The sequence below is a fragment of the Bos indicus genome, chromosome 19 (assembly GCF_029378745.1).
Source record: "Bos indicus isolate NIAB-ARS_2022 breed Sahiwal x Tharparkar chromosome 19, NIAB-ARS_B.indTharparkar_mat_pri_1.0, whole genome shotgun sequence".
Lineage (NCBI taxonomy): Eukaryota > Metazoa > Chordata > Mammalia > Artiodactyla > Bovidae > Bos > Bos indicus.
This window is the reverse complement of record NC_091778.1, coordinates 56,486,891-56,511,941: the sequence shown is the minus strand read 5'-3', so window position 1 is coordinate 56,511,941 and position 25,051 is coordinate 56,486,891. Positions and strand designations below refer to the sequence as shown.

At 58.3% G+C, this 25,051-nt stretch overlaps 1 protein-coding gene and 2 long non-coding RNA genes across 4 annotated transcripts; 1 reads left to right on the top strand and 2 right to left on the bottom strand.

Moving 5' to 3' along the window:
- Positions 1 to 6,400: 6,400 nt before the first annotated feature.
- On the top strand, positions 6,401 to 7,672 carry LOC109574338 (uncharacterized). Its single transcript, XR_002183067.2, has 3 exons — positions 6,401 to 6,539; positions 7,208 to 7,321; positions 7,498 to 7,672. It is a non-coding gene; the product is annotated as an uncharacterized lncRNA (long non-coding RNA).
- On the bottom strand, positions 7,443 to 17,267 carry CYGB (cytoglobin). 2 transcript variants are annotated; one of them, XM_070774026.1, is made up of 4 exons: positions 16,964 to 17,267; positions 11,555 to 11,786; positions 11,137 to 11,274; positions 7,443 to 8,731 (listed from the first exon to the last, which is right to left on the bottom strand). In XM_070774026.1, exons 1-4 carry the CDS (start codon positions 17,104 to 17,106, stop codon positions 8,660 to 8,662), a joined length of 585 nt encoding a protein of 194 aa, XP_070630127.1. In that variant the 5' UTR covers positions 17,107 to 17,267; the 3' UTR covers positions 7,443 to 8,659. The 2 variants fall into 2 exon arrangements, with proteins under 2 accessions (XP_070630127.1, XP_070630128.1); XM_070774027.1 differs by having other exon boundaries at positions 11,111 to 11,274; positions 16,964 to 17,258.
- Positions 17,268 to 21,913: 4,646 nt separating this feature from the next.
- On the bottom strand, positions 21,914 to 24,081 carry LOC109574537 (uncharacterized). Its single transcript, XR_002183102.2, has 2 exons — positions 23,489 to 24,081; positions 21,914 to 22,161 (listed from the first exon to the last, which is right to left on the bottom strand). It is a non-coding gene; the product is annotated as an uncharacterized lncRNA (long non-coding RNA).
- Positions 24,082 to 25,051: the final 970 nt, after the last annotated feature.

Below are 25,051 nucleotides of genomic sequence, written 5' to 3'. Positions count from 1 at the left end.
CTTTCGCCTCCACCCGACTCCGCTTTCTCCCCGGCTGTTCTTAATTCATTCAGGAATGTTTCCCAGCGTCAGCTGTGGCTGGGCGGCTCTAAACAGGACAGAAGGGCAGGGAAAATGGATCCTGACTTCATTAAAAATGTTGATTTTTTTCCATCACGGATTTTGTGGGCATTAACTTCTATCTAACAACAAAAAAATATTGCAGGGGGTACTTCCCTGGTGGTCCAGGGGACTTTGTGCTTTCACTGCTAAGGACAAGGGTTCAGTCCCTGGTCAGACAACAAGATCCCACAAATCAAGGGGCATGGCCGGAAAAAAAAAAAAGAAATGCATTAAAATATGATTTCTCTTGGGATTCCGCTGGTGGTCCATTGGTTAAGACTCCGTACTTTCAATGCAGGTTTGTTTCCTGACTGGAGGACTAATATCCCACATGCCTCTGAGTGTGGACAGAAAAAAAGATTTCTCTTGATTTTTGGGCTTTGAGATGCCCCGTGAGTTTTGCCCCTGAGGCGAGTGCCTCACTCACCTCATCCTACTCCGGATCTGACACGTGAGGTTCATGCCCCCATGGCAGGCTGTGCCAATGAGGGAAGCAGACAAGCCAAAGTGTAATATCAGGTCATGGTCAGAGCCACAGGAAAGCTCGACCAGGGCACAGAGAGATGGATGGGATGGGCCCGCTGTGTTGGAGAGGTGGTCAGGGAAGGCTTCTCTGAGGAGATGAGCTTTGAGCAGAGACCTGAGTAAAGGGAAGGATGGAGCCATGAGATGAGGCAGAAGGAAAGCACTGTGGCACAGGGAGCAGCAGGTGCAAAGGCCCTGGGGCGGGAGTGGGCACGTGTGCCTCTCAGGAGCATCAGGGAGGTGAGTGGGGCTGGAGCACGGAGACGGAAACGAGGCTGGAGAGATGGGCCCTGGGGTAAACGGTGCCATCCAGCGGGCCGGGCCAGGACTCTGCGTTCTGAGTGTGACTGTGTGAAGCTGTGGGGGCGGTGGGGGGGGGGTTTGATGGGAGTGAGTGGAGGGCTGATACAGTCTTATTCATTCTCTGGGTGCTAAGTGGAGAAGAAGACACCGGGGTGGGAGTGGAAACTGCAGGCTGGGGTTGGTTCCCCGGGAGGAGACGGTGGCCTCCTTCCCTGGCTCATTTCAAACTGAGGACCCAGGGACTTCTCTGATGGGCCACTGGATGAGACTCCACGCTCCCAGTGCAGGGGGCTCGGATTCCATCCCTGGTTGGGAAACTAAGATCCCACAAGCCCCAACTAGGCTCTCATGCTGTAACTACTGAGCCCATGTGATCTAGAGACTGAGCGCCCCAACTAGAGAAGCCTGTGTGCAGCAACGAAGACCCAGTGCAGCCAAGATAAATTTAAAACAAAATAAAACAAGCAAACAAAAGAAACCAAACACACAAACTAAGGGCCAGAATCTCCCTGGAAACATGTCTGGCACATGTGCCGCTGTGGAGTCAGCTGTCATCGTCACCATGTGACCCGGACGTGAAGCATTGATTTGCACAAACTCCAAGAGGCGCGATTTAGCAAAGAGATCTCGGTGAAATCAACGCGAACCATAGGATCCCAACTTAACGTACAACGCAATACGTACATGGCAGGTGTGAGGTATGTCAGCCTGGGGAAGAGGCTGCAAGGATTTAGACCAAAACGCTGACAGTAATGAATTGCCTCTGCCTGAAGGGATCACAGGTGACTTTTTTCTTTTGTGTTTTCCTTTCATCCCCAAATTCCCTGCGATAATCATGTATTGCTTTTGTAATCATACAACCCCCCCACCTCGAATGCTATTTTTAAAGCTACGTATAAAAATTTCAAGCATTATAAAATTTTTAATGTGTACAAAAGACATCTGGAAGATTGGGCGAGGGTGATGGATTCTGGGTGAGGCTACATTTTCTGAAGCGCACTTAAATTTTTTGGTTTTTGCATAATAAAACTGTTGCTTTTAACAAGGAATGGTATTGCACGTTCTGTCTTTGGACTTACATGAGGTCAAGGGCTCACTTTCCCACCTGCCCCTGGAGGCTCCTCCCCTCCCCCTCTGCCCACGTCTCCCCCTCCTTCCTCCCCTCCCTCACCCCTCCTCACTACCTTCTCCCCAGTCCACACTGGAGGGATGGGTGAGACAGGAGGGGCTCTGAGGACACTCTGGGCTGTGAGGGTGTTGCCTCTTTCCATGAGACCAGTCCATTTGGAGGACCCCGGGCTAGGCCTGCCCACCTGCCCTTGTGCAGTTACTCAGGACTCATCCCTGGCTCGTGGTGGTACTTGGTGCTCCCCTATGGTCTGAGGCTGTGTGTGCTCAGTCGCTAAGTCATAGCAGACTCTTCTGCAGCCCTGTGAAGTGCAGCTGGCCAGGCTCCTCTGTCCGTGGGATTTCCCAGACAAGAATACTGGAATGGGTTGCCATTTCCTTCTCCAGAGGATTTTCTTGACCCAGGAGTTGAACTCGCTTCTCCTGCATTACAGGCGGAATCTTTACCACTGAGCCATCAGGGGCTGAGGGAGAAAGTGACAAAGAAGCTGTAACTCAGACTTTCCCGATCTTTCTACTACTAGGCTTGACCTCTGGACTTCTAGGTTCATCTGCGTTGTCCAATTTTAGCTAGCCTCCAGCTCAGTTGGCTTAGCTAGAATCCGTTACACCCTCATCTTCCACAACGGTGTTTTGTGTCTGAGGCCCCGCCTTCCATGATGTCTGAGGCCCCGCCTGCCTTTCCCAAGGATCCCATCATTGAAGCCACATCCGCCCCCCAGTGTCGCCCCCTAGCAATCTTACGTCCACATTACAGTGGATGTACAGTCCTACATTACCCCCCCCCCCCCCCACCCCGCCGCCCCTTCCCACTCTCGCTCCTTGGCTGGAAATTTCCACTCACCCACCAGGTGTTAGAGTTGAGCTGGTTCTAAACTGAGCTCTCTTTCCCCCAACTGCAATAGTTGTGAATAAAATCTGCTGGTTTTTTTTTTTTTTTTAATACTTACTTATGTGGCTGCATTGGATCTTAGCAGCATCCTGTGGGATCTTTTGTGGCGGCACATGGACTCCTGATCAGTAGTTGTGGCGCTCCAGCTTAGTTGCTCCTCAGCATGTGGGATCTTAGTTCCCCTACCAGGGATCGAACCCTGATCCCCTGCACTGCAAGGTGGATTCTTAACCACTGGATCACTAGGGAAGTCCCAGTGGCAGAACATCTTTAAAGCCGCGGCTTGGTGGCGGAGACGATGATGGCTGCGGGAAGCGGCGTGGAGGGGACAGAGGGAGGGGGCAGAGGCTTGGACCAGGGGTAGCAGCAGAGGTGGTGGGAGGAGACCCAGTAGGGATCTAGTTTTGAAGTTGGTCCGACACGATTCATGGAGGGATTGGATGTGAGGATGTGAGGGACTGCAAGAGAGGACAGTGAGGATGGGTCTGAGGTTTCTGGTCTGTTTACCTTAGCGAGTGGAAGGGCCACTTTCTAGGGGAAAATCGCCAGGAAGAACAGGATTTGGCAGGAGGAGCATCAACAGTTCTGGCTCATCCAGGTTAAATTGTAGGGCGTTCAGGGGGCAGCTGGCCACTGCAGCCTGCAGCACAATGGTGCTGTCAGAGCTGGGGCTTAAATTTGGGGCCTGGGTGAGCTCACCGATGAGACAGTATCGGAAGACACCCCGGAGGTCAGGGGAAAAGGGAAGAGCCGAGAAGGGGCCATGGTGGGTGGGGGATGGGCTGAGGGGGTGAGACAAAACCAGAAGCTGTCCAGAGAGTATTCCTGGCGGTCCTGGCCAGCGTCCAGAGTGAGTGGTTAAGACAGATGCAAAGTGGACACAGGGGAGCCTGACCCCCGGTGGAGGAGCAGAAGCCAAGAGGCATGGAACGGGGTGGGGGACCCCGAGTCAGGAGAGTGGGGACAGGGCAAGGGCCAAGATGGCAGAAGGGAAGCGCTCCAGAGGGAGGGGGTGTCTCTTACAGGACTCACCTGGGAAGACGGAGAGGTGGGCTGTGTCTCTGGTGGGAGACCAGATGCGGGGGGGGGGGGGGGGGGGGGGGGGCGGCGAAGGCGTCTCCATGAAGCGAGAGTTAAGGTCATTAACTGAGAAGCCAGTGCGCATGAGGTGCTCAGGGGGCTTGAGGCAAGAAGGGGGGGTGAGAAGAGCCTCAGAGCATGGAAAGGTGAGTCTGCTCCCGAAGGATCATTGGACCTGGAGCTGCCCTCTCCCAGGCCCCTGCTCGGTTCACAGACTCCTGGGCAGCTGTGCTGGGGTCCTTGCTTCCAGCGAGGCTGGGCCGTGTGGTTTTTTCCTGATTCCCAGAGGCCTGACTCTCTGCACTGCACAGCTTGTGGGGTCTTAGTTCCCCGACCAGGGATCGAACTCCAGCCCTCGGCAGTGAAAGCGTGGACTCCTAACCTCTGGACCACCGGCACATTTCCCAGACCCCCTTATTCTGTGAGCCTTAGTGGACTTCTGTTTCCCGCCACCAAAACCTCCGACCCAGTGTCACCAACCCTAAGGGACCATCCCGGTCCAGGCTCTTATCTTGATGCCACAGTGCTTTTACCAGATGTATCAGATGAGCCGCTCTGAAACCCATTGCCCTGGAAGGTTGGAGGAGGGAAACTTTTGAGGCCAAAGATGAGTGTTTTTCAGTTGGGATGTCTTAAAGGATGTACTGAGAAAGGGCTGAGAATAGAGTGAGATGAGTGAGGCATTTGCCTGGGACGCAATATTTAAGGGTGGGAGCAGTAATCAAAGGAAATAAATACAATAGTAAAGAAAACTTGATTAAAACAAAAATATCCATGATGAACAAAAAAAATTAAAAATTTTAAACAAAGGCCACTGTTTTTTTCCCCTCCAGCTGCGCTGGGTCTCTGCTCCTGCATACGGGCTTTCTCCAGGTGCCGCCAGCAGAACCACTGCCTAGGTGCGGTGCCCGAGCTTCTCAGTGAGGTGGCTCCTCTTGTCGCAGAGGGTGGGCTCTAGGGCATGAGGGCCTCAGCGGTTGTGGCACGGGGCTGGGATCTTCCCAGACCAGGGGTCGAACCCACGCCCACTGCACTGGCAGGTGGATTCTCAACCCGTGGACCACCAGGGAAGTCCCCGTTGTTTATTTTGGTAACCCCTGCGAGGCTGCTGTGTCTCCAATTAAGTGAGTTTATCTGTTGATGTTGGTAACCTAACAGCTTAGCAAATGTGGGGCTTTGTGTATAGTCTTTTAAAAATTACTTTTTTCCCACTTGGGTCAAAACAGGGGAGGATATTTTCATAAATATACATGGGGTGTACATTTTTTCTTTTGGCTTTAGGCTTGGTTGGGGCACCACTTCCTCTAAAGCAAGGGAGAGGGAATTCCCCACTGGTCCAGTGGTTAAAACTTGGGATTTCACTGCCGAGGACTTGAGTTCGATCCTTGGTCGGGGAACTAAGCCACGCACGGCCAAAAATAAATAAAGAGACGGAGGAACGTGAGCCCCAGAGGAAGGAAAATAGGAATAATTTGGCCCGCCCGCTCAGGCTGAGGCTTCTTCCCGCGTGACGTTCCCGCCTCGGCCAGCAGGCGTCACTGTGGGGCTGCCTCACTGGGTCCGCGTGGCAGGGAAGGAGACAGCCTCTGCACTCGCGTTCCTGACACCCCATCGCTCACCGCCAAGGGGAGCTGACCCACTTGCTCTTCTCGGTCGGCGACAAGGTTATTCCTCAGCACAGAGCACAAAACAAAACACCAGTCACTGCTCCTGTACCCGGTAGCCTCCTGCCTCCAGCCTGCCACCCACCAGGACCCGGTGAGCCCTGCCGAGCATCATCGCCTCTGTTCAGACTTTTATCAGGCCCCTCCTCAAGCAACACCCCTCCCCCAACTATAGGGTAAATCACCAGTTGCCAATGTCCCCTCTTTGTGGGGTGGGCAGTGGAGAGAATCTTTCTCCAGAGCCGCATTCCTGAAAAACTCCCATCTCCGAGGCCCCTTCACCACACTCCGGTCAAGAGAAGTGAAATGGGGAGGGATTTTTCTTTCTAGAGACTACCCCCCACCTCCGACCACAGATGTCCCTTCTCTTAGCCACAGCCACTGTGGGGACCACAGCCACGCGGTCCCCACCGCCACCCAGAGCCCTCTGGCTCTGGCTCAGTCTGAGCCCACCAGGGACCATGAGGCCCGGAACCTGGAAGTCTGGCAGTCACTCATCTTAGCCAGCTCCTTGCCCACCCCCGCCGTCCTTCTCTTTGTTGCTTCCAATGACCTGGCGGTCACTTTGTCCTGAGCATTCCCACGTCCCCAGGACCATGGCATGCATCCTCGGTCTCCTCATGCCTGCCTCGCAAGACAGGTCTCATGTTCACTCCTATTTTAAATTAGAGGTGGCCCATGGCTCGGAAAGTCTGAGTGACTTGCCCAAGGTCACACAGCGTAGGGAGACAGTCCCTGCAGAGCCGGGCGCTCTGTCCCTGGAGTAGCCTTGCCCTCGCTCCATCCTCTCCAGCCTGCACGTGCCTCCTGTATCGGTGAAGCGCCCAGCTCATTTTTGGCCCCAGGTACTGGTCTTGCTTTCTAAGAGTGGAGTTTATTTATTCCCTGGATTGCTATCCAGCACCTCGGCTGTGCCAGGTCCAGGCAGTGGAGGCTCAGGCTTCATTCAAGGAGTTCACGGCCTGGAGAGATGAGACTTTCCTTGTGTGTCAGCTGAATCTTCCCAGGCAGCCGGAGCCCTCCCCAGAGGCAGACGCTGCTTCCTGCTTCCCCTGCAGCCCACCCCGGGGGTGGTGACCTCCCGGTCGCTCTGCTCCTCGGGGAGTTGTGCTGCTGACTGTGGCCGCCATCAGGGGTGGGGGCTGGGCAGGCCTGGCCTGAGGCTGTGGAGTGGGAGACAGAAGGGGCTGGGAGCTGAGGGTTCAGGGTGGTCCTACGGGATAAGGCTTATAAGGGCAGACTTTCTCAAACGCCCACAGGCTACCCCACCCATGAACCTCATGCGGCAAGCAGGGTATGGGACAGCCAGCTGAGGTCTGGAAGGTCAAGGCCTCGCCCTTGGCTTGCTTGGCTCACTAAACTAGCAGGACCTTCCTTTCCAAACATCTCTCCCTGGAGTCTTCCCTCGCTTATCCTATCCGCACCAGGGAGATTTCCAGAACAAAAGGTGAAAAGTCTCCCGGACATTTTAAAACAAGCCCAGACTCCCTTTCTGCCCCACCCCACCCCCAAGAGCCCAGCTTCCAGTCTGCAGCTCTGTGATCCCGACTGAACCACCAGGGGGATCCGCACCACCGTCCTGAGCCCCAGTCAGAGGGGCCCGTGACCAGCCAAGGCTGAGACGCAGGTGAGCGGGGCCCTTGGTGGGGAGGTCACCTTCCAAGAAAAATGCCCCGGTCTTTAACTCAGGATGGGGAGACAGAGGCGAGGGGCAGATGGCAGGAAAAGACCAAAGGAGTGTGCACAGACACGGGAAGAACGAGTCTGTTTAATGACACGGCTGGGTCTGGTTACAAACGCCAGAAACTACAAAAGGAGGACAGGCAGTTACACAGACGGCTGCACGAAGACGGGACGGGAGGAGGCGAGCATGAAAACCACAGCAGCGAAGCATCCTTGAGGACGACACGCACAACCCAGGGGCACACATGGGCGGGGGAATCCCAGCAATGCCGACCTGGATGGATGGACAGGCCCGACCACCAGCCAGCAGCCAGGTGAGGCAGGGGGAGGGAAGGCCCGTGGCCCTCAGAGTGCCAGGACGAGACAGAGGCATCTGGTCCAATCACCACTGCCCTGCCTGGCAGATAAGCAGCCTGGATTCCCTCCCACTGTCTTAGCGGCAAAGGCAGATGGAACCTGGCATTCCAGGTTTCTTGACCGCGGCCCTTCCCCTGCTGGCTGCAGTCACCCCGTCCAGAACTTCCGGCCCCCTCTGCCTGCCCCGGCCCATCTGGGGGCAAGTCAGGAAGCCACCTCCTTTGGTAGGGGGCAGAGGTAGGGCGCACCAAAACCTTTGTGTCTCGAGAGCTGGGATGTGGGCAGCTGGTCAGAGAGAAGGGTCTGGGCTTTGCTGGCGAGCTGCGTTGCCTCCGCCCTGCCATGTGGCCCTCTCTGTGCATCTGTGGGACCCCCATTGTCTCTTCCAGAACACTCTGATCTCTGCCCAGAAGCTGCCAGGATCCCTAGGTGAGCAGAACCGAAGCCTCATACGTACCTCTGGGCCCCACTGTACACATTATAAGATATGTGTGTATATATATATATATATTTATATAGAGATTGGATATAGAATATATCTGTATATGCAATAGACGTGTGCATGGTACTCTAGATAAGTGATGCGGAGACCAGACCGGCGTGTGGCCAGGCAGATAGAAACAGGCCTCTTCGTTCCTCGAGTGACTCACAGACCTGTCCCTGATCCCCGCCGGTCTCTAACAGTGAGTAGAAAAGCTAAGAAGGGTGTGCCCGGCTCTTCAAGGAGGGAGGGTCCCCCATCCCCACAGGCCACCCGCTTTGGCGCCCTTGAGTCAGCATCCGGGTAGCCGGTATCACCTCCCGGTGGCTCCGGGGGGGACTGTGGCCCAGGCGGAGGCAGCCTCTTTCCAGGAAGATGAGTCAGGGATTCTTCCAGCTTCCTTGGCACCCAGAGATGGAGGGTCTTCAGAACTCGGCCTTCTGCTCAAGGTGCTGCCAGGGACGGGGGAGAAGAAGAGGGTCCTATGGCCCCGAAGAGGGCAGCGTGGCCGGTGGGCTGTGGATGAGACAGAAGGAGGTGACAGGTTACTAGGGCCTCGGCATGGGGCCAGGGGACCTTTGCGGAGGGGCCAGGGGTCAGGGACTGGTGAGACAGACACTACCCTCCTGGAGACCCATGTGGGGCCCCTGAAAGGAGCCCACTGTACCCAGCTTCTAAGGCCCTCTTCTGCCAGGAACCTGCGGTACGACCTCCGCCAGCCCCCTGAGCCTCAGCTCTTTTCCTCTAAATCCTGAGTCCTGCCTGCAGCGCCCACCTCCATGAGAACTGAGTGATGGAACTGCCTGAAAGTGTTTCACAAACTACAACGAACCATATAGACATGAGTGCTTGTCCTCAGTTGTAAGATGTGGACACTCCCAGGTTGGCCTGTGGTACCCCCTCGGGCCACCCATGGGTGTCCCCTTGGCACTCACCGCCCCCCACCCCCATCACCACCTCCTGACTGCCCCCATCAAACCCACACACACACGCTCACACACCCACACACACCCTTAAGCAGAGACAGTTCAATAAACAGTGGCATCTGGCCGAATATTGCGTCTCTGATAAGAGAAGCTAGATGGAGGCCTTCTAGAACTCTGCCCCGGAACTCCATCCCACCCTCTGAACCCGTTTGGACTCAGCAGTAGTTGGGCCTGCAGGCCCTGGGCCCAGGCAGACACACTCTCTTGGGGGTTACATCTGTGCCCCGAGGAGATGAGAGTGTGGAAAGGGATGAGGGGATTCCCCCAGAAACGTGGGGTGCTGGGGCCCAGGAAGGTGCAGGGCCCCGGCCAGTCCCCATGGTGGCCCATCTCCACGGAGCCCACAGGAGCAGAAATGGGGGAGGCGGGAGATTTCGGCGGTTTCCTAATGTTTAGGGTTTGGCAAGATTTCGGTCCCAGGGGTCCGGCTGAGGCAAGAGAGGGGAGGCGACGGGGCTTCGTGTCGGGAAATGCTGTCCATGTGGCTCTGATTCACTCGCACCGGCCAGCTCTCTCTCCCCGGCCCTCCAGGCCCCTATAAAAAAGCCCTTTTCTCTAGAAGCAGGAAGTCTCCTCTCCTGGCTGTAAACAAGCTCCTCTTTGGCGGCAGAGCCTGCCTGGGGAGAGGCGTGGGAGGGCAAACCCCCTTCCTCCTTCTGACCCTCTCCTGGCCCCTCCGGCACTTCCGGAAGCTCTGCAGGCCCTGCCAGCACCTCCTGAGCAGGTAAAAAGCCGCCTGCCGGCTTCCTGTCCATCTGCTCTGAGGTCTGGGGCCGGCCAGGGCCCAGCTGCAAACATCTGGAGCGGCCCCCTGGCTGTTGCCAGCAGTCCCCGAGGGCTCCGTTCCCTCGAGTGGTGCTGAGGCAGGGAAGGCAGCAGGAGAAGGTGGGGGCCAGGGTGGTCAGTGGCAGGAAGGCCGGGAGGCAGGGCCTCGCCAGGCTGCCCTCGGAGGACCTGAGCTGCGCGGGGACGCCTGCGAGCAGAGGTCCGGCCGGCCCCACGGGCCAGCTCCCAGCTTGGAGCCCCGGAGGGGGCAGGGGGAACGCCGCCTCTTCCCTGGGAAACTGCTGGGACTGTTTCTCTCCAACGCGTGTCCCGAGCCTCTGGCTGACCCCTGCTTCCCATTCCCTTCCCGCCCCCGCGCCTCTCCCCCCTCCCGCCTCCAGCCTGGCCTGGCCTCCGCCCCTCCATTGAGCTCCCAGAGCCCCAGCCCCAAGGGGGCCCAGGGAGGCTGGAGTGTTCCCAGCCGCCACGTCTGGGGGCCAGCCCTCCCCGAGTGCTCCAAGTCAGCTGGAGTCACCCGGAGGCTACTGGCCACCCTCTCAGAGCCCGTCCCCAGGGCCTCACCCCAGAACTGGGAACGTGGACTCCGGAGTCAGCCGGGAAGCAACCCTCCCCCACACCCACCCTGCTGGTGTGCGTGGGAGGGACACCCACGTTGGCCCCGAGTGGGCTCGGCACGTGCGTGCATCCCCGTGATTCTCCTGGCTCCGGCCTGCTTGGAGGCCAAGGCGGGAGGGAGCGCTGCTCAGCACGAGACGAAAAACAGCCCCATGTGATGGGTACCCGGGGAGGAAGTGGCCAGAGCTGGCCTGGGCTGCCTCTGGGCCTGATGAGCTAGCCTCCTGCCAGGAACCTTCCGAGCCTCTCTGCCTGGGGCAGCCTCGGTCTTGGGGTGCTCTGTGTGCCCCCCAAGTTCTAGGGGAGGGGAGGCTCTACCCAGGGAGAATCCGTTTGGGGCCCTTGGCATGAGTGGGCCTTTTCCTATCGTGCCTGTTCTTCTCTGTCCACTCCAGAGCCACCCTCCCTGGGAGTGTCCCTGCCCTGGAGGGTGGTCAGCCCCTGGGAGTCAGAAGAGGTGGGAGGCCGGGGGACAGGGGAGGACACGGCAGGGAGGCTGCCTCCTCACGTGGTGGCGTTGGGGACCTGCTGTACCCAGCCCACTTCCTTGTAGGCAGCGGTCACGTGGCTGTAGATGAGGCCGCGAAGCTTGGCCCAGGCTCTCTGCGTCTCGGGGGGAAAGTCGTTGGCAAATTCCTCAGCGATCACCTCCAGGATGACTCCAGAGAGGATCTGAGAACGAAGAAAAGGAAGCGGGGAGTGAACCCTGGGGTCCCCCCGCCCCCAGCCGCCCGCAGAATCCTGTGGTTGGCTGAGGGCATCATTCAGGACACAGCACCTGGCAACTTTGGGAACCAGACACCCTCAGGACCCAGCCCCATCCTGCTGCCCCTCCCAGGGACAGCCACGCCGGGGGACGAGGCTGGGTGGCACCCCGGGCTGTCGCTGACTGTGGGGCTCGGGAGCCGAATGGGGTTTGGTGTTGGGTGGCAGCGCCCATCTGGGGACCCACCTTGAAGTACACGGGCTCCACCTTGTGCTTGAGGGCGTGGGCTTTGCCCACCAGGGAGAGCACAGAGGACACCTTCTCGGGGTCATGCAAGTTCTCCACCACTGTGTTGAGGGCCCCCATGACCCGGCAGGCATGCTTCCGCAGCTGTGGGCTCCGCTCCATTTCCAGGGGCTCCTCCATGTGCTTGAACTGGCTGAAGTACTGCTTGGCCGACGGGAAGTTCACAAAGAACCTGCAGGAGGCAGCAGGCAGGCGCTGAGCAGGGGGCGGCCTTGGGCCCCACCCTGAAGTGTTCGGATGATGGCGGAGCGCAGGGAGGGCCCAGTAGGGGCAGCAGGACGGGGCTGGGTCCTGAGGGTGTCTGGTCCCCAAAGCTCCCACAGGTGGGAGAGGGTGAGGGGCGAGAGGCAGGACCCACTCCCATGCCACCACGTGCAGCCGTCCCTCAAACACCGGCCCTTCCTCTGGCCGAGCTGGTGGACATGAAGCCCCTCCCTGGGTCCCAGCCTTTTCCAGCAGTCAGATCTGCATGTCCTCTCCCAGGTCTCTGCCTTCCTTGCTCCCTTGCCTCTTGCCTTCCTCCCAGACACCACACGTTTTTCAAGGCCTGCTCCAGTTGCAGGTCACAGGGTAAGAGCCTGCCTTCTGGGAATCATGGGCTGGTGCTGATCTGGGGGGCAGTTAACTTTTCTGAGCCTCAGTTCCTCATCCACGAAACGGGCACCGCTGTTCCTTTCTTGAGAGTCCTTGTGGGATGTTGGGAGGAGGCAATGAGAGAGCTCCCGGCAGTGAGGACGCAGGGTGCTCCGTGAAGGCCTTTGTTATGATAAGGTCAGAGCTCTCTTCCTAAACAAAGGAGGGCCCCAACCATGACTTAACTCCTGTCACGGAAGGGAAGGGAAGGGAAGAAATGAGACTCAGTCCTCCTCCCAATGCCGTCCCTTCCCTCTTCACTTCGTCCCTTCCCTGCCTCCCTCCTCAGCCTGCAGTAAACAGTCATCGGTTGATTTAATTAAAGATATCACTTGATGTCACCTGCCTGGTGTGGTTCTGTAAGTCCTTCCAGTCTGTCTGTACATCTGACCTCTCCAGCCAGCCTGTGCACACCTTGGGGCAGACCCCAGGGTGATCTACCCCTTCCCTCTCGGGTTTATCTGCAATTGTCTAATTCCCCCCAAATATCACATCCACTATGCACGAGTCCTGGGTTCGATCCCTCGGTGGGGAGGATCCCCTGGAGGACAGCATGGCACCCCACTCCAGTTTTCTTGCCTGGAGAATCCCCATGGACAGAGGAGCCTGGTGGGCTACAGTCCAGGGGGTGCAAAGAGTCAGACACGACTAAGTACACAGCACGTCACATTCACTGGGTCGCTCTCCCGCTCAGAAACATTCCATTGCTCACCATTGTCCTACCGGACACAGTCAAAATTCCTTAAGATTCCAGGCTTGTTAGAAACTGCCCCACACCTGCTTCTCCAACACGGGGTCCATATTCTGTCCCTATGCACCAGCCCAACAGCTTCACTTAGCATCGGTAAAAGATTCCTCGGGTGAGCTGGCCTGCCCTTCCACACAACGGACCACCTCCCTCCTTCTTTCCGTGTGTCAGTCGGGCCTCTCCAGGAGCACACAGCCCGGGCCAGGGGGACTGTTTTCCTTCCAAGGCCATCAGTGGGTTCCCTGCCACCTTTCACGCCTTTTTCCCTTTCTACCCGTCTCGGTCCCACAGCCCCAGAGCAGAGCCCGGGTCTCACGCACCCTCTGACCCTTCACCCTGGCCCAGGGCCCTGCGGTTTACAGGATGGTGATGACATTCGCGTTCCATCTCTCTCCCAGTAGGGACAGGGAGGTACGTGGCCAGACTCGATCAGAACTTATGTAACTTAACTGAAACTTCAGAAAAAGGAGGGACCGTCTTGGACCTGTTTTTTTCAGGTTGTTTTCACACCTTTGGAGTGTTCCCCTTTGTGATCAGAGAGAACTGGTAATTTGCTAAAATGACCCTTGGGGCAGGTCTCAGATCTGAGAGCTGGGATAGATGCAGGGAGAACAGCTGGCCCCCGCCACCCTTGCAGGCAACGAGACGGAGGCTGGCGGGGGAGTGACCGGGACACAGTCCACATGGAGAGCTGGGAGGGCCCCTCTCAGAGGCCAAGTGTGACCTTGGACAAATCACTTCACAACCTTCTGTCTGCAAAAGTGTGAGAGGAGTCCCTGCACCACTGCTCGCTACTTCACAGATATACTGGTGAGGACAAATGAGGTGATGGGTCTGAAAATACATTGGAAAAAAGCATCATAGTGAAGGACAGCTATGAAAAACGCAATCTGGCTTTAAATGGGGAATCTCTGACTTTGGAGATCTTACACGGCAATAAGAATACTAATTTCTACTTGGCTGGTGAACACCAACATGCAGAGCATGTCCATTTGTCGGGTTTCCTTTAATGCCACAACCAGGTGGGTATTATGATGAGGAGGTAACAGGGGCTATTTATTGAGCACTTACTATAGGATCTCATAAATCCTTGGGATACCATTCTGAGGTTGGCACTGTTTTTATCTCCATATCCTCAATGAGGAATTGCTGCCCAAGGCTGCCCAGCGGAGTGGGTAGCAGGACCAGGAAGGAGCCGGAGCAGCTCCCACATTGATGACTTCCCCAGTCCATCTCAGAGGCTGCTCTGCTGGGGATGGTGGCCTGGGACCCAGCGGGTCCGCTGCCCAACAACACCCAGCACCACGTTATGGCCCCAAGGAAGGACGGTCCTGCCAGGTCCCTCTTCTGAGCCATGAGAGTCTAAGGGCCTGCACTCTGCCCCTTCATCCTGGGGTCTCTCCCAGGCCCCTGTGTTTACTCCTGACCCTCTCAGTCCCGGCCTGCGCTGCTGCTGGGAGAAGCCTCAGCGGCCAGTCTTGGGGAGTTTCTCAGCTTCCAGAGGCATCTGGGCTTCCAAGAGAGCCTGAAATAGGCCTGTCTGCGTTGGGGGAAGGCGGCAGTTACAACTGGGAGGGGAGCCTTCCTGGAGCATGGGTGCTCCCTCTGGGACTCTTCCTGCAGGGAAAGGAGGTGTGGGGTCTGGGCGGCCCCTCTGCTACCTTCCTTGTGGCTGCTGCCTCCTCAGGGGGTGAGACTGGCCCCAGGGCTACTGTCTCAGGCTCCACCTGGCCTGTGGATGGCCCGTGAAAACAGGAGGTGGTCAGGACAAAACTGGTGGGGTGTAGGATCTGGGGAGGGGCCTGATCTGAGAAGCTTATCAGTCTTGCCACCTAACACCACCCACCCTGGGGCAGATAGCAGGTGCAGGAGTGAAAGAAAAGGGAGGCTGGTGGAACAGGGGCTGGGGGAGGGTCTGCTCCGCCAGCTTCTCTCCCAGGCTGGGCTGGGCTCCGGGCAACCAAGGTGGGGTCAGGTGAAGTGTAGCCGGGGGTTATCAGCAAGCCAGATCTAACTGCTATCTTGGTCTTCTTCTTGGGTTAATTGTGGGCCTGCGCACTTGGTAAACACCTCCCCAGCCCAACCCAGTCCCCTCTGAGAAACCAGCTCCCCCCAGGGAACTAGAGGGACACAGAGAGAGAAAGAAAACCTTGCTGAGAGCTCAGACCCTCCAGAAACACCTCGGGGTTCAGTTGCTTCCTCGGCAATTCCCTACCCCCCTTTCCTGGGGAAGTTGGGTGGGATCCCAGGAGCGGAGTTGTGGACACATCTGTGCTGGGCTTAGTCGCTCATTCGTGTCCGACTCTTTGTGACCCCATGGACTGCAGCCCGCCAGGCTCCTGTCCATGGGATTCTCAGGCAAGAACACCGGAGTGGGTGGCCATGCCCTCCTCTCATGTCCTTATTGGCAAATGGCAGGGTGTCGGGACAAAAAATAGCCATGATCCTGTTAACCTCACCTCATTTCCTCCTGGTGACCCGTGTGGGTATCCTCCGCGTGCATCCTGAGACCTCAGTGCTAAAAGCCACCCCCCCCCCCCCCCGGCAGGATGCAGTCTGGCGCATCTGTGACTCTGTGACCCACCGTGTGGGTGCTCGATAGTGCAGAGATGTACCTCCCATGTCTGATGGCTTGGGAACCTGAAATCCCCTCTTGCCTTCTCCACCACCCTGGTTGTTTCTGAGCCTGGGAGCTGCCCAAATAGCTGTCTCTTCCTTGGGCGCCCTCCTGGAACTCCTCAAGAGTGCTGCTTGCTCTTTTTTTCCTCCAAAATCTGTTTCTAAGTTGGAATCAGGGCACATCATTATGGAGCTGGGTAGGTCCCAGGCTTGGGGGAGGCAGAAGGGAGAGAGTGTGGGAGAAAAAGAGGAGCCAGAGATGGGGCCAAGCCTGGGAGACAGGCATGCACTTCAACTGTCCTTTCCAATGGGAGGTTTCACCCCATCTTTAAACCAAAAGACTGCCCCGATCTGTCCTAGATTTGATAGCTTCCCTCTGCCAAGGACAGAGAGTTGGGGGTGAGTGTGGGTCTGGGGCCTCCCTGCCTGCACCCCCCAGGGACAAGCATGTGTGGGAAGAGAGCAGTGATCTGGAGCAGTAGTCAGGTACTAGCTTATGCACTCTGTGGGAATGGCATGCATGTGCACTGACTAGTGTGTAGGAGTGTGAATAACAGTGTCACTCTGTGTGTGCATCCCTTGGGGGCATGTGGTTCCTGAATGACCCCTGAGCCCAAGACCCATGACCTTTCCTCCCCAGACCTGGGGTTCAGGATGGGGCCCTGTTTCCTGAAGCTTCTCCCTTTCCCTCCATCAAACTCAGCAGGGACTGTATCCGTGGGGACTGTTTACTTCTCCACTCACCTGCACCTCACCTGGGAGCTCCCTGTTGGCCTGGCCCCAGGGGCAGGAAGGGACCAGCTGGGAAAGCGGGACCTCTGGGGTCCACTTCTTCTGACCTCTATTCTTTTGCCCTTTGCGCAGCCCTTCCAGGTCTCTGCATACGGGAAGGGGCTGAGCTGGAGAAAAGGGTTTGCTCCTCTTTGTCCTCTTTGGCTGATCCTCAGTTTTCTTGTCTCTAGAATGGGAAGCCCCCACGACCTCTATTGGAAAGGCCGTAAAACGTGTGTCCAAAACAGCTGCGGGTGGCTGAGGTCGCGGCGAGGTAGGCAAGGCTGGCTGAACCAGGAGTTCTGAGGCCCGGGAGAGGAGGGGGATGGAGGTGCCTTCCTTCTGTGCCTGGTTCCTAGTTCCTGGTGAGCCCCTCGCCCAGAGCTAAGAAGGGCTCGGCCAGGGCTTCGCCCACCCCAAGCCGCCCCAGGCTACCCGCAATCCCCCGACCGGCCCGGGCCCCAGTCGCAGCTGGGAAGGTGGCGCCCGAGCTCGGACCCGGGCCGAGCCCGCCTCTGCCCGGAGCCGCTGCCGCCGTCCCTCCCCCGGGCCCGTCGCCGGGCCGGGACGACACCTACCTCACCAGGATGGCCACCCCCACGTCCTCGCAGTTGGCATAGAGCCGGGCCCACGTCGCCTGCACCGCCTTCCTCTCCGCCTCGGACAGCTCCTCGCTCCGCTCCCTGCGCTCAATCTCCATCTCGCCCGGCACTTTCTCCATGAGCAGCTCCAAGCCCAGCCCGGCTTCGCTCGGCGACGGCGGGGCGCGGGGCGCGGGGCGCGGGGAGCCGGGGCCGGCTGCGTGCGCGGCGGGCGGCGAGTGGTAGAGCGCGCCGGAGGGAGGGAGCGTGTCTGTCTGTGCGCGCCGGGTGTGTGTGTGAGTGTGTGTGTGTGCGCGTGTGTAGGGTATATGTGCAGGGGGCGGGGGACCGCGAGCGGGGGGCGGGGATGTGGTCTGCTGGAAAAAATGTGAAAAAAAATAAATCCGCTCCAAACCCCCAAACCCGTGTCCGTGAGCCAATTCCGGCAAGGTGAAGGATGGGCGGGGTGGGGGCGACGCGGGTGGCGCCTGCCCGCCCTCCAGACCGGAGTTTGATGGCCGGGCGGGGCAGGGGCGTAGGTGTGGCGGAGGTACTGGGGGTCCCGGGAGGAGGGGGCTGGCAGTCACCGGGCGCGGGGCTGCGCGGGCCGCACAGGAGTGCGCCGCGCTGGTGCGGGTCTGGGGGCGTGTGTGCACCCTTCCCGCCAAAGGGAACTGACTCTGAGTCAAACACTCCCGGGCATTTGCGGCGTGGCCGCGAGCCCGACGGGGCGGAGGCGAGCCCCTCCGGCAGCGCCGCGGTGGGAGCTGAGCTCCGGCTCGACTCCCGCCTTCCCCGAGCCAGCCACGGGGCCCTGGCGCCACCCCCAGCGCTCCGGACCCCAGACTCCGAAGGGTTTGGGACTGGAGTCATCTCCCTGCTCCAACACCTTACAGGAAAACCCCGGTGCGGGGACAGGAGGGCGGCCGTCGAACTTGAGCGGCCAAGAGGTCTGAGCCCCTCTTTGCTTCCCGCCAGCACCCCTCCCCCTCGGTGCACGCACGCACGTGGCCTCAGAAAGAAGGCCCTGGAGGCCCTGGGTGACTTACCAATGACACAGGCAGGCCAAAACCTGGGACTCCCCTAATGCTGGCCCTGGAGGAACATAGTTTGAAGGAGAGGCAGCCAACTGGGCAAAAGGGCCCTGCGGTGGGGATGGCAGGATGTCAAGAAGTCCTGGGGAGGGCCAGGACATCGGAGCCATCTCAGCTGCCAGGGCCTGGGTTAGGGAGGGGTTCTGTGGGTGGAGAAGACAAGTCCTGGTGGGCTTCTCAGGGAGGCGCGATTGGACCAGAGTAGGGACGGTACCTCTGAGAGCCACCCTTACGGTGGGGGTCCCACCTCTGACTCCCAGTTGAAGCCAGAGGCTGCAAGCATCTGAAAGCTGCGAGGGCACTTGTCGGGTGTGTCCACTTCTCCCTAAGGCTTCCTGGTGACCCTGCTTTTCCAACTCTGTGTCTACTGCTCAAGTTTTGCAAGAGGTGTAGCTTGGCTCTTCAGCTTTGGTCGATGTGCTTCTTTAAAAAATCATGTTTCCAAGTAGAGTGCCCTGGCACAGCCCCAGGTCTGGGCCTCGATGGAGTTCAGGGTCCAGGTACCTCGCTGGAACCCTGGCAGGAGGTCTCTTGCCATCAGGTCTCAGCTGAGGGAGGGCAACGCCAGTGCCCTCCTCTGGGAGTCTTGGAGAGGGATAGAGGAGAATGGGTGGGCTCGTCGCTTAGGCCACTCCAGACCTGTGTCCTCGCTTTTGATCTGTGCTGCGCATGCTGCCTGGACCAAGGCAGAGCACGCTGTGCTGGGCCACCTCAGAAATTCCTCCGAGAGCTTCCCATGGCCAGTGCAGTGGCCTTCCAAACGGCGGCCCAAGAGGTTCCCCTGGGATGTGGACAGAAAGTAGGAGAAATTTACTTTCATCTCAATCTTTACAAGCTTTATGCATGTCTCTGGTGGCAGGACTGCATTTGCACAGTAATATGGTGTATAATTCATGAGTGGATGCATATAATTCCTTTATGAGTGTACCTATATGTTTCTTTCATGAGTGCACACTTAAATTCTGCTTCTAACTGAAGAGGGTATGTAATCGGAAGCGTTGGGTGAGGACTGTCCAGAGGTTAGCAGTGAACCATTTAGCCAGCCCTTCACTCCCTGGCCTCCCTTGTCTTTCTGGCTTCATCATCTATATTCTTCCTCCCCTCCTGACATCTCCCCTGTGACATCACGGCTCCACCAATACTCGAATTTCAGTTGCTGGAACATGCCTTGAGTTTTCACGCCTGCAGCCCTGGCAGAGTCTTCTGTCTGGGGGCCCACTCTTCCCTGAGCCCCTGCAAATTCAGCCAAGATGAGAGAGCCCAACTTCTCTCTGAAGTGTCTCCTGATGCTTGTAATTCCCAGAGACTTCTGTAGGCGTCTTTAATCGCCTGAGTCTCTTCGCGGTGGGTGGTGGCCATTTGTTTAACTTGCCAGGGAGTTTGTTTTAGACTCTAAGCCCCTAGAGGGCCAGGCCCAGCGCTTAGTCATATCTACATCCACAACAGACAGAGGGCGATTTACCCGGCCACTGGGGGGACAACCTGGGCCCAGTGAGGTTAATCAGGCTTCACAAGGTCGGGTCTGCTGACCCCACTAATCAGCTTAAGCCTCCTAATCCATCGCCAGCAGGAACTTCAGGACGGAGGGCAGGGGCTCGGGAGAGCTGGTGGGGGCCATCTTGGCCTTCTCCTGCAGACTCGGTCTGGAGGGGATGGGGCAGCTGAGACATGTGCACCACCCTCTTCCTGCTCAGCACCTTGGCCATGCTCTGGCGCCGCCGATTTGCCAACCGGGTCCAACCGTGAGAAAATCACTGGGCCCGGGCTGGGATGGGGGAAAATGATTGGGCTGAAGGCGGGCAGGGGCTGCCTGGACTCACAGGGAGGCTGGGAGGGGCTTGCCGGGGAGCCCTAAGAGGATTCCCCTTGGAGTAGGGGGCACTCCGAGTTCTTCGAAGGTGCTGGCTGCGGCCTCCGGTCCCCAGAACCCAATATGGCTTAGGTCTTGCAGAGAAGCAGGAGAGGGGTCTGGGGTCTGAGCTCTGGGATCTGGGTGTTACCCACAGCTCTGCCGACCTCTTTTCCCTCCCGCAGAGAGCCCAATGGAGTCGATGGGGCAGTTTCGGGCAGCAGCTTGGAAACAGACCTCCAGTCGTCAGGCAGGTAAGGCAGAAGAGCCTCGGGTGGAGCAGGGAGGGCGTCACGAAGGAGGCTGCCACTGTCCCTACTCCCTGCCCAGGCCCTGGAGTGTACGTGTGTGTGTGTGTGTGTGTGTGTGTGTGTGTGTGTGTGTGTACGTGTGTGTGTGTGTGTGTGTGTGTGTGTACGTGTGTGTGCTCCAGGCTGGCCCCTCACCCCAGCTCGCCTGTTCCCTGTGTGCCTACTGGGTAGGCTGAATGTCTGTTTTCTCCAGCTGGGTATGGGAGTCCCAGCCTTCCCCTGTGGACCCAAACTGTTCTGTCTTGCGTGTCCGAGAGTGGGGTGGTCCCCAGGGCCCCGCCGTTGGGAAGTGCAGCGGGAGAGGAGAGAGGGAGGAGGCATCAGCAGCTCTGTGATGCTCGGCCTGCCTTCCCCTCCCCCTTCTTCTCCCGCGGCCCCGCCCAGCCTCGGCAGCTCCACTGCCCGAACCTCCAGCAGGATTCGCTGTCTGGTCCCCAATAGAAGGCGCGGGAGGCGCATGACGTCACCGCCACCGAGTGCCATTGGCTGGGCAGCCCCTGCGGGCAGGACGCTGTCTCCAGTGGCCAGAAAATTAACTCTTTCCTCTTCTGAAGCCATGCGGCCTTTAGAAGGGGTGAAGTTTGGGCGGGGGGGTAACGTCTGGACTTTCCCTTCCCCGGGTGACTAGTGTCCTTTGATGAGAGGGGCTCTATGCCCAACAATAAACACTGAAAAATCGACCAATATTTGTTAGGGACACACTGTGGGAGATGTTGGTCTGTGCCTGCGGGCCCACCTGGTGTGGGGGCCTAGCTGAAGAGGGACGTTCTCTCCTGTAACAGCTTCTTCTGAGCCCCTAGCACTGCTCCTCTTACTCCCCGTGAAAGACAGAGTGTGATGGCCTTGGGCTTCGGGGGACCCTGGGAAGAGGCTGTCTCCCCACAGGCTCCGATGGCTGAGACAGACAGCATGCACTCGCACGCTTGTCTGGACGCCCCATGCCTCGTCCAGGGTGTGGGGAACGTGCCTGCGCTGTGACCCCTTGATAGCTCGAGATGGGCAATAGAACATGGGTCTTACTTCTCAGTCTTTGGATTCCCCTAGGTCTGGAATGTCAGAACCATGTTCCCCGGCTCCCCGCCCACCCCCAACTCCATCTCTCTGACCTCCCCTGGTCCCCAGGAAGCCCAGGGCCTGTGCAGGAAGCGGAGTCATTTCTGTGATGCCCTTCCTCTTAGTTCCCCGACTGGGGATCCAGCCTGTACCTCCTGCACTGGAAGGCAGTGTCTTAACCACTGGTCCTCCAGGAAAGTGCCCTGGTCCTCACTGTGGGGTTTGGGTCTAGCGTGGGGCAGGCATGCATGCTCAGTGGCTGTTGTGTCCGACACTGGGCAGCCCCATGGACTGTAGCTCACCAGGCTCTTCTGCCCATGGGCTTTCTTGGGCAATGAGTGGGTTGCCGTTTCCTCTGCGGGATCTTCCCGACCCAGGGATCAAACCCATGTTTCCTTCATTGGCAGGTGGATTCTTTACCACTGAGCCACCAGGGAAGCCTGGAGTGGGGCAGCCTGAGTTTAAATCCCACCTCCCCTCTTACTGAGAGCCTGTGAGCGAATTATGTAATCTTTTATTTATATGTAAACTGAGATTAATAACAGAGAGGTTGCAAGGTCTCTGTGAAGTTTGAGTGAGATAACCATTATAATGCACTGGCACAGAGTAACTGCTCAATTAACACCAGGTTCTCTCTTGCTGTTATGACATCACTGCTTTATTCTTCCCTGGGGGGCTCTCATACATTAACTCACTCAAAAGAGTCCCTGGCCCCAGAGGTCCGGCCCTTCAAGTATTTCTGGCTTTTGTCAGTGTTGCAGGAAACGGAGGGAGAGGGAGATGGAAAGGACTTGCTAGAGGTTGTCCGCCCAGTTTGTGGTTGACGTGGGACTGGCAGGTCTCTGACTTCAGAGTCCATCTCCTCCACATGAAATGCCCCTGGAGCTCCTGTCAGGAGAGAAAAGGCCAAATCTGGGACCATCTGGCCGGGCCTGGTCTGCTGTGGCCTTGCCAGGACTGTTAACTCCTCGGGACTCAGCTAACTGGAGAAACTGGCCTCCCATCTACCCCTCTCGCAGACAGCGGGTCCACGGAAGGCTCGCCTGGAAGTGGGGAGTGGGGCGGGGGGCGGTGGTAGATGGGAAATTTCTGCTCTCCAATTCCACTGTTGTTAATTCCAACTAGCTTCTGGGAGCGGGGGGCTCCTGTTCCTCTATTGTAGGGTGAATCTCTAGGTGCAGGGCTGGGAGAAAAAGACTGGAAACAGGGGCGGGTCATCCCCCCCAGTCCTCTGACTCCATATTCTTTCCTGTTTAGGGAGAAAGAGCCTCTGAAGTAAGCCCTGGTCTCTTGAGGCGGAGCTCAGCCCCAGGGCCTGGGATCAGCTGGCCACGGCAGGTAGGGCAGGGTCTGCAGCCTCGAGGGCAGAGGGCAGGGCTGGGGACAAGGCGGGAAGGACACAGAGTCCACAAAGCCTGGCCGCATGGGAGCATGTCAGGCTGTGGTCACGTCGGAGGTTGAGCGTAGGAGGGTGGACTCCTTCCGGTGCCTCCTTCCCGGAGCCTGTTGTGTTCCAGGTCACAACGTAAGGGTTAGTTTTAAGAGAATGAGGGGTCATCTCAACAGCATTTTCTAGGCCTGGGGATGAGGTGGTGGTCCTGCTGGGGGCCTGAGGGCTGTCTAGAGGACTTCTTAGGGAGGTGGCACTCTGGGATGCCCACTCTGTAATGCAAGCCCCCGCTCTGGGATGGAAGAGCCAGCCCATCAGCTGGTTTTTCTCTTTCAGCTCAAGTCCCAGCGTGCCCCCCACCCCGGAAGGACGATGTGCTGGAAGCAGCAGCTGCAGGACGGGAACCAGGGAAAGCAGTTGTCGAGAAGGTAGACTCCCCTTTTGGCCCGGACCACTGGTCTGCACCACCCTAGGCCCTAGCGTGGGGCTCCTGGAGAAGTGGGCCTGGTCAGGCAGGTGGGAGGGCTGGAGGTCTTGAGCTCTGGGACAGGCTCCCTTCCTCGGAGGCGACCCAGAGAGAGGGACTCAGTGGGGTGCCCCAGCCCTGTTAACTCTGGGGCAACTCTTGCCACCTAGGGGGTGACAGGAGGGAACAGTAAGGAGTGAGGGGACTCCAGAAGTGAGGGACAGCCATGCCTCACGTTTGCCGAGGAGGGGCTGCCTGTCGTCCTCTGCTGAACCCTCACAATAACCCATGCAGGCTGGTCACGCGATCATCCACGGTTCAGAAACAGAGGAAACTCGCAGAGAGGTTCGCTGACTTACCCAGCGTCACTCAGCCAGAAAGTGGGGGACCCCAGGCTCATAAGGAGGAGGGGTGCAAGCCTCCTGAAACCACCTGGAACCTGTAGCTGCTCAGGGGAAGAAGCGGTTTCGCTGGCCTGGCCACCCATCGCTGGCAGCTCAGCTTGTCCAGAGCTGTATGGTGTCACTTGGCGGCAGTGGCACTCACGTCCTGTGACATTTGCCGCTGCCCGGTCCCCAGAGCTCCCCAGAGCTCACCCTGCTGGCGGCTCTGCTGAACCGATCACTAGGAAGGGCCAGCTGGGTCTATGAGGTGTCTGCCTGCAGCTGGATGGAAGCAACCCACAGCTTGTTCTGTGCGCGCGCGCGCATGCATGTGAGCCTGTGTTCCAACTGGGCAGTAGCATGTGGGAAGGGAGAAGCGTGACACTTGTTTTTGTCAGTCTGCTGACTGCTCAGTAGCGGCGGCGGTGGCCTCCTTTGCCCCCAGCTGCTCTGCCGTTTCTCTCTCTTTACGATCCTGCCTGATCCCGAGTGGAGATAAAAGCAGATTTCCGCTTCTGCTCCCTGAGATCCAGGCGCAGACCCGGCAGGCAGCTGCTGCCCACTGCCTTGCGGCCATTCATTTTCCCAAGCCCCCCTCCTCCCACGTGCATCTCTCCTCCCTCTCCAGCCCCAACTGCTCACCCTCCCACCAGGAGCGAGGCCTCTGCCTGGCCAGCCCTGCTCCCTGACTTTCAAGAAAGAGGAGCTTCTGTAGACAGCAGGGAAGGCTGAGATGCAGCAGACTCGGGGAACCCACTCTCAAGGGACAGGGAGGAGGCACAGCCTGCTGCAGGGAGCCTGGCAGTTCCGTGGGAGCCTCAAAAAGTAGGGCAGGGTGGAGGCAGGGTAAGGGTCGCACCAGGGGAAGGAGCTCCGTGCTGGAGCTGAGTCAGAGCCCCACTGCCCGCCTGATATGGGCCGCAAGTTCGTGACCACCTGTCTCAGCTCTCGTCAGCCTGTCTTTCTCTGAGAGGCATCACCGTCCTGGTGGCAGGACTCACAGGCTGAGGGCCAGAGGGCACTGTTCCCAGGACCTGGCCTGTGCTCCCCGATCCTACCTTTGCGTTCATTCTCTAATCTCTTTGCCATATTCCTGTCACTTCATCCTGGCTGCCGCTCTCTGCCTGTCTCCTTCCACTGGGCTGAGGAACTGTCAGAGCAAGGTCGGCTCGCTGTACCAGGGCTGGCTCACCGCCCAGACACACATCCACAGAGTGACACCCCTTTGCAGCCCTGTTCTCAGAGCCTGCCCAGGAGGTGAAGGCGCCCCTGGGGACCATTAGCCGGAAGAAGGGAGGGAAAGCAAGAGGAAGGGGCTGCTGGAGGTGGGGGTAGGTGTCTGCCGGGCTTGGAGGCTGCCCAGGCCCTGGCAGCTGGGGTGCCATGTGGGCTGGCTGGGAGGGGCTCTCTCCCCCAGGGAGCAGGCTGGCTTTGGTGGGAGCAGATTGTGTTTACACCTTCCCCACACGCCCGGCCCACGCTCGCCTCTTATTCTCAGGGCTCTCCCACCCCTGGGCTCTGCACAGTCTGCATGTTGGC

Coding starts and splice junctions, on each gene's coding strand:
- CYGB (XM_070774026.1), bottom strand. CDS start 17,106: ATGGAGAAAGTGCCGGGCGAGATGGAGATTGAGCGCAGGGAGCGGAGC. Junction 11,275..11,554: donor TGGAGCCCGTGTACTTCAAG/GTGGGTCCCCAG, acceptor CTTCGTTCTCAG/ATCCTCTCTGGAGTCATCCT. Junction 8,732..11,136: donor CCTACAAGGAAGTGGGCTGG/GTACAGCAGGTC, acceptor TCTCATCCACAG/CCCACCGGCCACGCTGCCCT.